The sequence below is a fragment of the Urocampus carinirostris genome, chromosome 2 (genome assembly GCF_059441175.1).
Source record: "Urocampus carinirostris isolate Australia breed hairy pipefish chromosome 2, RoL_Ucar_1.0, whole genome shotgun sequence".
Lineage (NCBI taxonomy): Eukaryota > Metazoa > Chordata > Actinopteri > Syngnathiformes > Syngnathidae > Urocampus > Urocampus carinirostris.
In genome coordinates, this window is record NC_142350.1 from 36,906,588 (window position 1) to 36,922,680 (window position 16,093).

Genomic DNA, 16,093 nt, shown 5'->3' on the forward strand with positions numbered 1-16,093 from the left:
AAAGCACCTTGCCGAATTTGACTGGGTGAACAGTAGGAATGGGCGGAGCTATACACAGGACAGGACGCAGGCACTTTTTCTCCTTTGCCCAACGCCATCTGCACTGAAGGTAAATATGGTGGTATCTTTGTTGGCAGTTTTTTTAGTTCCATTTTTTTTAACAAAAGAACTCTGCTTGCACCTTGTTTTGAAACCATCATTTAGGACAAAATGACAAAAAGGCTTATTTAGTCAACATTCCTAAGTAACTGCGGAATGGAGTAAAATTTTAAGTGGTATATTTATATGGATATAGGACAGAGACTCTGGCATTATTATTATTATTATTATTTAATATATTTTATGAAACCATCAAACGTCACACAGTAAAATAAAATGCGCTGAAGAATTAGCTTTTGTCTGGAGAGCGTTTGTTGGATATTGTCTTCAAATATATGGTGTTGCTTTTACAAAAAAATAAATAAAAAATAAATAGAATACAAAATGTTTCAAAACTATTTTTGCTTTTACAGCTCTTTGGGTAAAAAAACTTTCCCGACACCTGGGGTAGTTTCCTTTTTCTCTCTGTGCCCTGGAAGTAGCTGACGACCTATCAATTGAGTAACCTTCCTTATGTCCAGCTGGGCTAGGTTGCTTTCTAAAAGCATATTCAGTGAAGATAATTGGTACGGCCAAAGGATGACGTTTTAAAAGCCATACAGAGGGTTAAGTGCTATTGATTTACTGCACAAACGGCACGCAGGCTCACTTATGACTATGTAATGCACTTGTGTAAACATTTGAGCAAAGAAATCTGCTTTATAGAGCTATAAAAGAAGAAATAACCTTTGGACAAAAATCAGTGACTTTGGTGTTTAAAACAGGTATTGTCGTGTTTAAAAAAGAAAACTCTTTTGTTTTAAAGGGACAGAGTGTTATTTGACTACTAGATTTCACCTTATGGTGAAGACCAAAAAAGAGTGCTAAAAAGCACAAAGGAGAATACAAACTACAGAGACTCAAAAGGACCAAGCGGAATTTTTTTTTGCCCAGCCTTTTTGATGTTTAAGGTAACCCGTAGCAGCAAGATGGTGGAAAATTATGACAGCTTCCTTTAAGTAAGTTTCATCTTATGTAAAATTAAATTCCTGTTTCTCGATTTACCAGTCATTTAAAATATGCATGTTTTATGATATTACATGTATAATTGCTTATTGTGTATTATTTAGCGCCTCCAAATGGTAAAAAAACATCATTTAATTATAAACAATATTGATTAGAATAATAAACAAAAATACAAGAACTATCATATAAGTGGAATACTTTTTCCTTGTAGGGTGAGACATTTGTATTAACTTTTAGCCAACATGAGGCTCACACGATTGTCCACCACCTTGCTGCTAGGGGTACCCTCAAAAACCTTGCGAAAGGATTGGCAAAAAAATGATAAGAATAATGCTGAGGTTTGGTTACATTGAGTCTCCATAGTTTGTATTCCTTGTGCTTTGTAGATTTCGATTGCAGAACGCTGCACACAGTCATTTAGTGGTCAAGTCACAGTGTGGCCTTACATCAATATTTTTTCTAATAATTCTTTTTTTTTACCACCACGAGGTGCTAAATAATATTCACTTAAAAGGTACTATACAGTATTTGACATTTTCTACATGCTGACCTCATCTTCTGATGTTGAGCGTGCAAGTACGTGGATTTCTTAGAAGCGCTGGAATATACTTCTTTTTTCACGTTTTTGTGGGTTTGGCTTGGCGTTTGGAGTGTTTTTGAAACAGGCCTTTTATTAGTTATCATTTTCATGTTACACTTCCCCAAAAAAACTCAAATGACAAGCATAAAGTCACTCTCCAATCCTCCTGTGTGTGCCAAACAGCGTTGCTAAAAGTACGATAAAAGCATAGTTGGACATTGTTAACACATACCTTATAGAGAAAATATTTTATTTCCAACTTTTTGAGGAAACCTTAATAGACGCTCTCCACCTTTAAGGTAACTATAGTATTTACCTGTTTGGGCGCCCCCAGGTCTGTGTACGGGTTAAATATTGTGGGGAAACACGAAAAACAGATCTTAACTGATCTCGTCTGTTTCTGGTTAACAATGTCCTCATGTAGAATAATTACCTTTGTAATTCAGGAACATTCTTACTTCTAAGAGATGGATTCCAGAGGGTTCTCGGAATCAAAATGCCATGCTTACACGGAGACTTGCTAACAGTAACACATCATCTTAATTTAAATTCTGACAGCATGTGGATCTGTTGTCATAGAAACAAAAGTGGTGTTAACTTAGAAGAGAAATTTGCCATTAAAGAACTAATGGAAGCTTACCTCACTCAAATATTTCAAGAAAACGAAGGAAAAAGCACAATACCACCCGATAAAGTGTTAACTTTAAACTAAAACCTGAAATTGGATCACAATTCAAAGCCGTGGTGCTATCCAAGCACACAGCGACCTTCCCTCCCTTTGTATTTGTCCATTGCACAAAAAAAATGTTTTTTTAAATATCAACAAAACTATTCTGTGATGTGACACGAATGTGCAAAAAACACTCCATCACAATGCTTTATGTGCTTGCTAAACTAAAAACGCCCCCAATGGTAAGTCTTACTCATGACACTTTTGCAGTCATTTCACATGTTTTGTGTTTGTCTGGCTGCCCAGTCCCTGCATGTAGCAAACAATTGTAGAGTACTTTCTTTTTGTCATTGACTTTTCTTTGTTGTTTCACCCATCGATGCATTTGACGTTCTCGCTCTTGTTCAACAAGGGTATTTTTTAAATACTTTGATGACAAACATAAACAATAGTATTTATAATCACTTTAAAGACAGATATGTCACATGATCAAATTTGGAGCATTCGATGGATACAGAATTGTTGGCCTGTGCTGTTTCTTTACATCTTTGGAATTAGAATTGTCCTTATTGTCATTGACAACAAATTAGTAAACAATGTTTACAACGAGATTAGACATTGCACTTGCAAAATATCAATATCTGACACAATTGCACTTTGACATTGACTAATGCTGCTGTTAAATTTTCATGGTACCATGTGCGTACTTTTAATGTTGACATTAGGGTCATTCATGGGTTTTGGGTTTATTGACATTTATTCTGAATATCTATTTTGTGTATTTTGTATTTTGTGTTAAACTATTGGATAAATGGATGCTCCAACAAAGTTTGGTTGGAAATGTTGACAATGACAATAAATAATTTGAAATCTGAAATATAATAAAGAATTAAAAGAAGATAAAATGAATATCATGATACATAGACAAACATATTTACTGCATTGTGCTTGGAGACGTATTTACTGCTGAGTTCGTCAAAATATTTTAAGCCAAGGTGCCTTTTTTCATTGAAACAAATCTGAATCATCAACCCCATAAAAATGTTTGAATTGACAATACATGCTCCAACGTAGCCTTAGTTAAATATCTCAAGACAGTTTGCATGCATTATTCGTCTCTATATTAGAAGTCATGGAGGGAGGAAAGCATGACCAACTTGGGTGCCAAGGTGCTTAACTTGTTTGGGTGTTTGGGCATTTGGGGTGGCCATGGTCCAAACATTATTGTGTGTTTTTTTCTACTTTTTCCATTTTTAAAAAAAAATTCTTTATTTTTGTATGTGTTTGTCTTGCTGTCGGTCACCCCTCTCGAGGGATATGACCAGGGTAGATAGATAGATGGATAGATATTACAAGTCAACACTTCGGCACGGAAGTATCCTGGATGAGGTAAAATGCGCTTGAGCATAATGAACAAAAGTAAACAAGCTATTAAACGGGTATACATGCACGAGTAATCGGAAGATGAAATGACTAACCCAAGCATTTCAGTTGGACTACTTGCGGTCAGACCACTATCCGATTTCTGCGTGCGTTTATATGGTTTTACATAACCAGAAAAGCGGCAAAATTATGATTTCGCTCATACTATTCCCTGCATGTTAATGTAGTCATTGTCCTATAGGATGGTTTCAGGGGTCATCATTAATTGATTTTTGGAAAAAAAATTAATATTTAAGTGCGAAAAAATTTAAATTAATTTTTTTGCGGCAAGGCCAATTAATGGGTATTTATTGGATTTCTAGCCATTAATTGGTAATTTAATGGTATACTAGCCGTGTCAATATGGTCGAACAAACTGGTCCCTTTAATCTTTACTTTTAGTACAAAAAATATCTTCTGAGTTATTGGTGATCACATCAGCTACCGTCATGTTGGGGCTTGTTTTATAATTATAATTTGTCGATTCCTCCTAAGTTAATATGCGAATTGTCGGAACACTAACTGAGGTTAGATGAACAGTGAATGATAGAACATTCACGCCAACATTATCATGCGCAGTAAGACACCTTAGTAATAAGAGGTTTTGCTATTTATCACACATTCATTTATGAACAAAAATGTGTACAACATAGAAACATCGGAGATAGTGAAAATGTTAGAGATTTTCATTAGATGAAACGATGTGGGAAACAAATTCGCTGTCCCAGAAGCGGTTGTTAGAAAACAAAAAAAGTTGGGCTTCTAGGCAATTTGTTGACAAGTTGTACCGTTCATCCGCATAGGCACGTCCGGCAGCACTGAAAAAGCGTTCTACTATGTTGGAAGTTGGCAGTATAAATGTTGTATAGATAAATTGATCAAAGGTGGGCAGCATCATGTTCAGGCGGCGCCGTTTTATCAAATTTTGGCCGAAGGCCATATCCGATGACTCATCTATTGGACTTTCATCGACCGGTGCAGTTTCGGTGACTTTGAGAGCCTCCACTGCTTGACGCTCTTTTGCCGTAAGTTGACCATGTTTTTGGTTTAGAATTTTCACAATAGCCCTCTCAAACATAGGCGCTTGAACGATTTCGGCGTCGGGGCTGAGGTGATGGGCCATGGCAGGATGGGACGACATTGCAACATCAAAGAGGTACCTCGCCTCTGCGACTGTCAGATCTTCTTGCTGCAAAGTAAGCGTCAAAGAATCCAACTTGGCCAAATCACCGTTGAGTTGAGTGAGTTTATGAACATCCGCTGCGTTGAGAAGTAAATCATCACCCTTGGGTCGGTGGTGAAAACTTCTTTTGCAAGAATTTTCTGCAGCTCGAAGAACCTGCGCACCATCTTTGCCGTGCTTGACCACCGTGTCTCATTTCTCGTCAACGGTCGAAGGTCTGTGTACTCATCCAGTAGTGCACTAAGCGTGCTGTATCTCAGGCGAGCCATCAAGGAGTTCAACTTACAGAGTACCTTAAAAAAGTAAAAGCAGGAAATAAGAAATATGCTAAATTTGAGCAGCTTAAAATCGCCTTGCGTAAAATTCCTTTGATAGAAGGCGTGGCCGCGTGGGGTATGTGAAAAAAATATTGTGGAACCGCTGTGACAGAGTGCACTCTGTCTTCAATATAGATATTGTGAGATATAAGTAAGCAGCATAGAAAAGAAGTTCACCTTTTCGTAGGGCTTCAAGAGTTCTTTGACAGCGAGGTTGAAGCGATGGGAGGCGCAGCCGACCAGAGGAACATTGCACTGCTTTGCAATGGCTTTGTTCACCTTGCAGTTGTCGCCACAAAGCGCCACCACGTTGGCCATAGACTTGCCGTACCTGCTAAGGATGTCTTCGATGAACACCAGGTGGTTTTCAGCCGTCTGTGCCTTGGGATCCAAAAGTGTTGAGAAGCCGAGGAGAGCACTTTCCCGACCGCGTGGGCTTATATACGAGGCGAAAACGCCAACGTAATAATCGGAAGAACAAGTCCATCCGTCGAATACCACCGCGAATCGGGATGGCAGATCGAAGGCGATTTTCTGTCGCACACCCTGTGTCACCAAGGCCAAATACTTCTTTAAGGTGTTTGTGCAGATTGGCTCCGTATTGCTGATGTCCCTGATGGTAGGCCGATCAACAACATTGAAAGGCTCCAGGTCGATACAAACCAACCGCAGCCACTTGAAGATTCGTATTCCTTTTTGGCAAACGGTTGAAGGTGACGACAGGAAATTTTCTATCGATCCAGGATTGGATGACTCCTGCTTCTTTGCATCACTTTCTTTCTGCAAGTGCTGACTTTTAATGTGGCTTTCCAAATTGCTCCAACCGGTGTTGCGCCGTTGGATGCGCTCGGCGCCACATGAGCAGCGCCATTTGCCGTTGACGACATCAATCTGTGTGAAGTACTCTCTAACCATTTTTTCCTTTGGTCCCATAACCGTGCGAAGATTACAATTAATACAGCGTAATAGTAGTGGTGTACAACATGTGCGTATGTGCATCCACGACGTACGTGCTTGAGGCAAAACGTGAGCTAATCAACAAGCCCGATTTTGTCCCGACCAATAAAAAGCTGCTTTGCAACCACACTATGTACGTACAGCTACCGTGTTTCCCCGAATATAAGGCCGGCCTTACTTCAAAATCATCGTCAAAAATTGAGGTTTTGAAATAAAAATATGTGCAAAAGTAATAAATTTTCGCTAAAAATTTCTTAGAAAAGCATTGCCGTTGTTAAATAACGTTGATATCTACGGTTTTCATAGGTAATATGAGCCTCTTATTTGCAGGAAGGTTGAATTTCATTTCTCATAAAAAGCTGGGCCTTATAATGGGGGAAACACGGTAGCTTACGCGTATGCATGCACTGTCCCGATTGTGCGTGTATGTGCCCTTGACCGCATACGAAATGCTCGCGCGGCGAGAAAATTTGCACGTTTGTTGACGCAATCGACTAACAAAAAACCCGAATATTTTCGCAATTAATGGGTCGCAAACTCGCAATAATTGCTAATTATTTAAATTTTGCAATAAATGGATTTATGAATTTAAGCAACCATTCCATTAATTTTTCGCAATTAATGGCATTAATTTTTCACCAATCATTTATTGCTGACCCCTGGATGGTTTGCAGTCTTTATTTTCAATATTTTGTGTGAGTCATGTGTAGCTTGCCATTCAATAATGCTTAAGTGTAAAAAACAAAACAAATGAAATAAATAACAAATTGATACTATGACTAAAATATTTTTTTTTTTTAAATCTCCCCTCTTTTATTTTAAACCAGATTGTACAAAAATACACAATGTAACAACATTACACTGCCTCAAAATTTATTGTCTTCAAAATTTTGTGTCCTGAAGAGAGATTTATTACATCACTTGAAGGCAGAATTCCTAGAAGCGAGATGTTGACATCAGAAATTGGAGGTTATACAGCCGATAGGTGCTGCTGCACTAACATAATTGGATTCAATGTAACATCAGCAATACAATTATTGAAACACAAAATGGCGTGGGCAGAGAGTCTTGGGTGTGACACATTAGTCAGGTCTCGGGCTTGTAGCGTTATGCTTGTGACACCTCTGAAATGTTGGAAGCCCAAGGATTCTCGGGTAGGCCAAGCCCTCCCTCTGCATACGCCCTTCACACAAAGGACAGTGAACTGAAAGAAAGCTGTGAAAATGACAAGATGATGCTTTTGTAGAGGTTGGCATGAGTGCCTGGTGTGTTTTTTTTTACACCGTGCAAGAGAATGGTGACAAGGGAGGTGATAGGGAATTGGGCCAAGGGTCCCTAAAAAGCTGTCCAAACACCTCCTAGAGATTACATTTTTTGAACCCTAAACCCTACACCAGCCAAACTATAGCTTTGATTGTCATATTTTGAATGTCTGTCAAAACAGTAATGAGGTAAATTTACACCCATCCATGGCTACCAAACTCGGGTTGCCCGAATGTAGACTGCGTGATAGGAACTATCAATCAACCCTTCAGTATATGGGTGATGTTAATTAAGAGTGAATCCCCTTGTCAGAGTGTGCTTGAAAATTGCATCCGACCAATACACTCTATCACAAATCAAAACTTGACACAAGAGGTAAGACCTGGCCTAAAAAAATCTGCGGGTATAAAAGCCCGAACCAACCCAATTAACTTGTTTTGAGGGACCAGGCCCAAAGTAAACCTGAATTTTCACATTTAATTTTTGAGGGAAACCCGACCCCATCTCTGCCATATGTGTCCGACAGTGCCGCCGAACGGCGTTGAATTGTATTTGTGAGGGCAAGGGTGATTTTGGTCGTCTCCAACAACATCAAAATCAGTGACCCAACTGAATGATTCTTATCTCTATTTGTAACTTGGGCAGAAAAACGTGATGGCAATGTATCCAAACAAAGTAAGCATAAGTTCAATATTAATGTAAATGGAAATTGGGCTGTTACTTGAATCATGTCTTTTTACCAAAGTATTTTCATTCTTTTACAACGGATGCAAAATGAGAAGGGACTGCAAGGATGGTGTCATGAGAATTAGGGTATAGTCAAATAAATTTAGGATAGAACCCACAACCTAAGGGTTGGGAGATAACCACAGTACAACCTAAAGGTGACTCGACATCAGCTACCCTGTGATATCCTTACTTGTCCAAGACAAATTGTCTTGTGACTTGCTTGTGACCCGCTTGTGACACTTACCAATGACTATGTTTACATGCAGGCAATAATCCGATTGAAGACAGAATATTGGATTTTTAAAGCAATCCGAATAATCATTTACATGACAAGGGACAAACAAAAAAACCCGGATACATGACATATGCGAGTATCCTGATTACAAGGACGAAGCATAGGCAATACTATTGCTCAAATACACTTTGTTTCTGCATTTAACGGTTATAATCAAATAAACAATGATATTATTCATGTCATTCTTCAAATTCAACTAAGTATGGTGCATTGTTGCATTTCAATTTTACAAAACATGCTTGTACGTGGCTAGCCAAAAACATAAGAAGACTTGGAATTTTTACGGATAGGTGGCATCCACTATATGTAGAGGAATGCACCTGTGGCATTTTATTGTGGGTTGAGGAAATAAAATAGAAATATCCTGGGTAAATACAAGTGCATTTTTTTTCTTCGTGAAAAAGCTAGTTTGCATGCATCATTTATTTAAAACTCACACAGTGATTTGGCGCATCAAAATATCATGGATAAAGGAAACTACGCAATGGGATTAGTAGTAGGAAAATGAAGGAACTAACTTAACCATAGCAAAAGGAATACTTGCAATTGATTCATCAGATTGATCTCTCCGTGTATATGGATTTGAATAATTGGAATACTAGCAATATTGTGTTTCCAATCAGAATGTTGCCTGCATCTAAACGTACCCCCTGTTTTGGTTTGTTTGACACAATTGAGCATGGAACAACATGTCCCATAAAACAGATGGTTTGTTAATAAGAGATTGTTTTTTCCAAAAAACAATTATATAAAATGTCATACAGACGTTCAAGTGTTGGAAATGAAAGTATTATACAAAGGTAAATCTAAATATTAATGAAGAGCGATTTCTATCATCTATGTAACTACTAAATGATAAATATACGTTTTACATTATTTATACGCTGTTCCCTATAGATGGATTCCTTAACCCCACTATTATATAGATTCTAACTGTGAATCTTCAAACATTTGCTGATACAAAGTCACAAATAGGGGTTGACTGACCAATGTGTTTAAGTTATAAGTCTACCTACACTTTGATATACTTTCATACATTCGAATATCATATGTATGTATTTCTGTGGTTGATTTCCCAACGTAAAACTCAAATATTCCCAACACTGAAAAACAACACTCCAAACTTGTGAGCTCATGAAAAACTCAATTTTTTTCCCATCCTGTATAACAGTCTGGTGCATACATTGATCTCCTCATCGTGCTTCCTTATGCAGCACTTTCAGCACAGAAGCTCAGCAGGAACACTAACCTCTCAGGTTACATCTCCAATAAATAGCAGAAGTGATGAACTCAGCGTTGGGAAACACAACCCTGCATTATCAGATGTTCATATTGAGCGAGAGAAACACAAGATCCTGTTAAGGAACTGGGATTTAACTGTTCTGTTTGGCGTGCACAAATGAGTAGAAAACATACTGGATATTCCAAGACTATGTAGAGTATTCTTATAATTAAGAATGCAGTCATTCAAATATACCAAGACTTACATGTTACTTCTTCAATCACTGGCCTTAAAACTCGCTCAATGGTTATCTATCACGTACGACACTGTGCTTCCTGCCTAAATTTGAGTAGCCACAAAAAGTGGAAGTCTACATTCTGTCAGTGGCGCAGCAGTCTTTAAACAATCCAATGATTATCACTTGTGCTGGCAATTTCTGCATATGCACTGCTAATGAACCTGAATGCGATCTATGCATTTTAAAAGCAGCAGTGCATGCGTCTGATTATTCTTGGTCCTAATTAGAGCAGTTAACCTGCTTGCGAACTCTGGAGCCTGAGAACTTGATATGAACATCACAGTTCACACTACTTTATATTCAAACAATTGCAGCACAAAGTCGTGACATTCAAAGTGTTTACATAGCTTTGAGTCACAAAGTTTACTGAATAAACAGGTAGATTAATACGAAGACACAACTGAATGTTGAACAAGAATTATTTTAACTAAATCACTGCCAAGATGTATTTGAACTTTCCTACTCTGTAGTGGTGAATGAGTAAGGGATGAGATTTTGGGGGATTTTGATAAAATTGAGGAAATATTTAAAAATCGAAGTAAATGTTTAGAAACTTCTGTCAACAGTGGTTCAGTTTAGAAAAAATAAATAATTTAACATAATTTAAACTACCGTAATAATGCGTGCATAATGCACATTTTGTTTGACTTAAAAAAGAACTCAAAGTGTAGATAGGTGTACATTATACCCAAGGTTTAACAAAAAACACATTGTAACGGAATTTGAACCAATGTCTCAGCAGTTTGAAAGCAGAACACTAACCACTGGACCACACATGATTTTCATGACATACAAAAGGGCTTTGGGTTTTATCTCATGATCACACCATCTTTAGTCACGGTACCAGAGACAAACAAATGTTAATTTAATTATGCATTTCACATGTTACAGTGACAAAGGAGTAAGGGTGAAGTACATTGTAAAGTGCTTAGGGAGGTCTTCAGTTACTTGAAAAGCGCTTTTTAAATGCTGATCTATTTGATCTATTATATCATTCAAAACTACAGTATGGGCACATTTTTAAGTCTCCAATGAACCTAATGTAAATGCTTCTTGAATATAGTGGGGACTCTGAAGCAACCTAAACAACAACAACAAAAAGCACTTATTCTTTAAGCGATATCAGCAACCAGGAGTCCTCATGTTTGCGGCAGAAATACCAAAAAGTGTATGTTAGCAATAACTGTGTACCTCTAAATCTAGAAAAGGAGGAAGTTGATGATGAATTTCCCAGCATCCCTAAAAGTATGACGTAAATAACTGTAAAGGAATATTTATTTATGGTTCATGATAGCAGTAGCAGCTGTGTGTCATCGACGGGTTTTACTTGCATTAAGTAGAATAAGTGATGTGCTGTAATTTTGATTTATTAGTTCAGTTTGGGTATTCTCATCTGTTTCCATAGCATTTGGCCTTTCTTCAGTTGGTTATTACAGCTAATGCTTACTCAAGAGCTTCCTTCTCAAGCAAGCTGGGGTGCCTTTGAACATATCCTGTGAAAGTCAACATCACCACTATATGAAATCTTCGTCTTTGTGAGGTTTGTTATTAAAGCAATCCAAGAATGCAAATAAGAGTTGCTCCAAAGAACTAATACTCAACAGGTTAAAATGTGACAATGATCTGTGCATAGAGTGGGTACGGAAAATATTTAGACACCTTGACATTTTTCAGATTGTCATTGAAGACATTTGACACAATCTAAATATATCTCTTTATTTTTCATTAATGTAGACTCAGCCCCCCCATCTTGATTAAAAAAAAAATGAAAATTTTGCTAATTGATTAAAAAAAACTGAAATATCACATGAACATAAGTAGTCAGACTCTGTTCAGTATTGAATACAATCCCCTTTTTGAGCTAGTAGAGCTTTTTGGGAATTACTGTATGTAACGCATTTACATCTACAAAGTACAAGAAAGAATACAACCTAAAGAGACTCAAAGTGACCAAAACGCATAATTTTTCTTCTAATTTTGTGCCCAGACTTTTACATGTCAGCTTCCTCTAAAGGAGCCTCACGCAGAGGTAGGTAGAGTGGCATACTCAAGTAAAAGTACTTAAAATAATACGACTTAAGTAGACGTAAAAAGTAACCATCCAAATATTTACTTGAGTAAAACACTAAAACATACTTTGTGAAAAAAGTATTCAAGCACCGACTAACTTGCAACATCTTAATTGATTTTTTTTTTAAAACAATGATTCCAACAGATCATCAAAGTCAATCAATCAACAATAAATTGCATTTAATATAAAAATATATTAAATAAATTAAGCACAAGTAGCATATTTAAAAATCCAGTTCTTTTTTAACAGGCTCTGTTGGCAGAACAACAAGCTAGCCCAGGGTTCAGCGACCCAAAATGTTGAAAGAGCCACATTGCATCTAAGAAACAAAAAACAAATTTATCATGAGCCGCAAAAAAAAAACCTTCTAAAAGCCTTTAAATGAACGCAGCACATACTGTATGTATCTATATTAGCCTACTATCAAAATGACTAATTTAGATCCAGAACATCCTGTTGAGAATGACGAGACTACTCTGTCATATGACACCGCCTCAAGTTTAACTTTGTTGCCATTAGGGCTACAACTAATGATTATTTTTAAAAATCGATTAATCTGACGATTAAATTTTCCATTTATGGTTGAATCAGATAAAAAAACACATTATTAATTTCCTCGTCTTTATTAAAATATTGAAATTTGGTGGAGAAATAAGAAAGAGTTCCGTAAGTTAAATTTGTTTGTAAGTTGCTTCATTGTTATATTTTGTATGAAACGCATGTTTAAGGGTTCTATTAGTATGTTTAAGGTTTAAATACATTTTTAAGGTTTCTATAAGTATGTTTAAGGCTTGTATAAGTTACCTGTATTGTTTTGTACTGAAAGATAAACATTTAGTAGAATAATATGGTCAATCGAGATGAATAATGTAAAGTTTAACTTACTTTTGGAAGATGGGCTTCTTCCTCTTCCGTGGTAGAAAGTGGCCAGAAAAAAAAAGCGATCCAACCATTTTCTTTCATAAAGCTTTCTTATTCCACTTTCATTTCAAATGAAACGGCTTGGCTCTTCTTTACACCAATTATATTGAATAGATGCATGAGATATTAAGCAATCAATATGTAAATATGTCAACAGTACAGTAAGTTTGCACACAAACTGGAAAGAGGAAGCCGAATTTCTTCTTCCAAGTGGATGCTGCGTGACCTCTCACAGCGCCACACGCCAGTAGTGGCGGAAAGAAGAACTACAGTACTGTCCTGTACTCGGAAAAAGGTGCACAAAGAAATGTTCGTGTGTATCGTTGTTTGTAACTCAAATGTTCGTAAGTAGGAGAGCGTCTGCATTTTGTGACATTTTTACAAATGAACGCTGCTTCTACGTTGTTTTGAAACCATTATTTTGGAAAAAAGGTAAAAATGAGCGTCAACGATTTTAAGTAAATATGGGGGAGACAAGTTCAAAGTAGTATATTTGTTGATATGAGACAGAGGCTCTGACGTTATTCTTATTTCGTAAATTGTATCAAATCATCTACATCACAGGAAAATAAAATGCAGTGAATAATTAGCTTTTGTCTGGAGAGCTGGCTTGGCTGTTTTGTTGAATTTTGTCTTAAAATGTCTAGTAAAGCTCTTCCTCAATAAATAAATGAATAAATAAATAAAAAATAAATAAATAAACAAATAAATGGTAAATGGTCTGCATTCCTATAGTGCTTTTCAAGTCAATGAAGACCTCCCAAAGCGCTTTACAATGTGCTTCACACTTACCCATACACACACACACTTCTTGTTTATCATTTCTTGACACGGGTTTGTTTATCCCCAAGTAAAATCAAAATGTAACAGGTCAGATCCAAACTTTCGTGCAATGACACATTCACATTTACAGTTTTAAAATAATAATAGTAATAACGGCATTACTCAGTCGTCAGGTATAATAAATAAAAAATCAAAATCTATTGCCCTTGAGGCGAGGTTCCCAACACCTGCCTGAAGTACAGCTTAGGTGCCCCTGGACCTGTGCTGGGTCATTGTGATTTTCTAGTATTTAGTGTGTGTTTTACTGAGTCTATTTAAACTTACTCCCAATATTCAACCTGGTAATAACATAGTAACGACATAGTAATAGCGTCATAAGTTGTTATTTTAGAAATTCATATCAAACCTGGTGCTCTTTGCGCTAATTAGTGACAAAAAGTATCACCCAGCTTGGGAAAAGTTGGATACCCCTGCCTTGAGATAGCAAGTACATTGAGGAATTGGAAAGTGTACCGAGCTTAAAACACATATGAGTAAAGACAAATATATGTGGGCGGAAGCAACTATCAACTCTCTGTCAATCACCATGCAAGGTGTCAGAAGCCCAGAATAGCTCCAAATAATGTTTTATGCAAAGACCAGTCGTTTAAAAAACAATCATGCTTAGTTGAAACGATAACACAAAAAAAGTTGTATGTTTATCTCTTAAAACGCGCTTCGTGTACACGCTGACGGGCTAGCCTAGCAAAAGGAGTCAACGTGACATGAGGAGCATTTCCATAGCTCTTAAAAGTTTACAACTTAAACAAAACAAAGCTTCTCACCAACCTCTTTTGGCGTCAATCGTGCTTTTATGCAGGCCCGCAAGGTCTGGATCGTAACGAGGTTGGTCCTCCTGCCCGAATCCAGACCAAAGTCTTTGAGTGATCACGTCTCTCACAGCCCTCGCGCCGCTGCCCTTCATCGAATAGATGTAATCCATAAGGAGCGCAAAAAACAGTTCCGGCAACTACTTGGAATTGTTGTAAACAACTCTGCCCTCGATGTCCGTTTGACACAGAGCCCCGCAGTCAAAAGTTTCAGACAGTCCACACATTCCTAAACAGGAACAACAATACACGCACGCAAGCAAACACGCGCAGGCGCACACACGCACGCACTCCTGCTGTCTCGTCCGGATTCTATGGAGTTACATTTAGGACAAAAGTTTAAAACTGAACAAATACACTTTGAAAATGCTTTTAGTAATCTTGAGGAGTGTGGAAAACGGAAAACAGATATTAAACCATGAAAAGAAAAACACCCAAAATAATAAAAGCTTTAGAAACTGTGAAAACAAAAGATCTGAAAGAGACAACGTTTGGAATCTGAAAAATACAAAACCTAAAAAATATACAGACGCTCCCCTACTTACGACCATTCGACTTACGAAAAACGGTAGAGACGAACATTTTTTTCGGGATGTCAAAAAATATCCGGACATTGCTGTAAGTTAGAATTTGTATTGTGTGCACCCTTTTCTGAGTAAATGACAGTACTTTAGTGCGTCTTTCCACCACTACAGGCATGTGGTGCTGTGAGAGGTCACCCAGCATCCCCCCCCCTTGTTTCATGTTTAGTTTTTGTGTGTGTGTATTGAGGGTGGACACTTTCTTTGAAATCAACAAAAGAACAATACTTCTTGTATTGTAAGGAGAGGAGTGTGTTATGGGAAATAATATGTTCTTAATCGTGTGTGTTTGCGTGTGTCTGTCATGGTAGGTCAGTGTGTGGTGTGGCTCTTGCGACTCTCACAGTTAAAAATTTTGTCCCTTTGTGCCAAACGTGTTCGCCACCCCTGCTTTAGCGTGTTGTTTAGAATGGTGAGAACAACCAGATGAGGTTTATCACGTTTACATTGTCACCAGTATATCTTTGCCTGAAGCTCATCATCGACCTTTTTACCAATTACATCATTGATAACCCCAATGGATAGTTCAGGCCCTTTTGGTGACTTTGAAATGATATGTAATTCTTTCTGGCCCCAAAAAGCATTAATTGCCTTCCGCCAGATATCTCCAACTGTGACACTTGCCAGAGCGCTCTTCACAGAATGTTGAATGTCCGAGTAAGTAAAAGGGACGAGGTTAATTGGGACGGCGCTGATTGACTTAACAGGAAGAAGAGATCACTTGAGGGGGGAGTGGCATAAGAATATTACCTGATTTTGGTGGCTTTGTCTGTCTTGCACCCCCTTATTTTATTTTGGTTTCATGCGCATACATCCCACCCCCTAATT

The 16,093-nt window shown here is 37.5% G+C and overlaps 2 protein-coding genes across 4 annotated transcripts in view; both read right to left on the minus strand.

Moving 5' to 3' along the window:
- oxr1a (oxidation resistance 1a) overlaps positions 1-16,093 on the minus strand; it is a 222,080-nt gene that overhangs the window by 68,428 nt on the left and 137,559 nt on the right. The window contains exon 1 of one of the 3 annotated variants that reach the window (XM_088326395.1): positions 14,644-14,956. The exons of the other annotated variants lie outside the window; for them this stretch is intronic. Coding sequence (XP_088182521.1) covers positions 14,644-14,797 — 154 coding nt within the window. The 5' untranslated portion in view covers positions 14,798-14,956. Of the gene's footprint in view, positions 1-14,643; positions 14,957-16,093 lie in introns of those variants that run through there. 3 annotated transcript variants of the gene reach the window in all.
- On the minus strand, positions 1,331-6,887 carry LOC148371791 (uncharacterized). Its single transcript, XM_088328169.1, has 4 exons — positions 5,454-6,887; positions 5,007-5,252; positions 4,750-4,965; positions 1,331-1,399 (listed from the first exon to the last, which is right to left on the minus strand). Exons 1-4 carry the CDS (start codon positions 6,273-6,275, stop codon positions 1,331-1,333), a joined length of 1,353 nt encoding a protein of 450 aa, XP_088184295.1. The 5' UTR covers positions 6,276-6,887.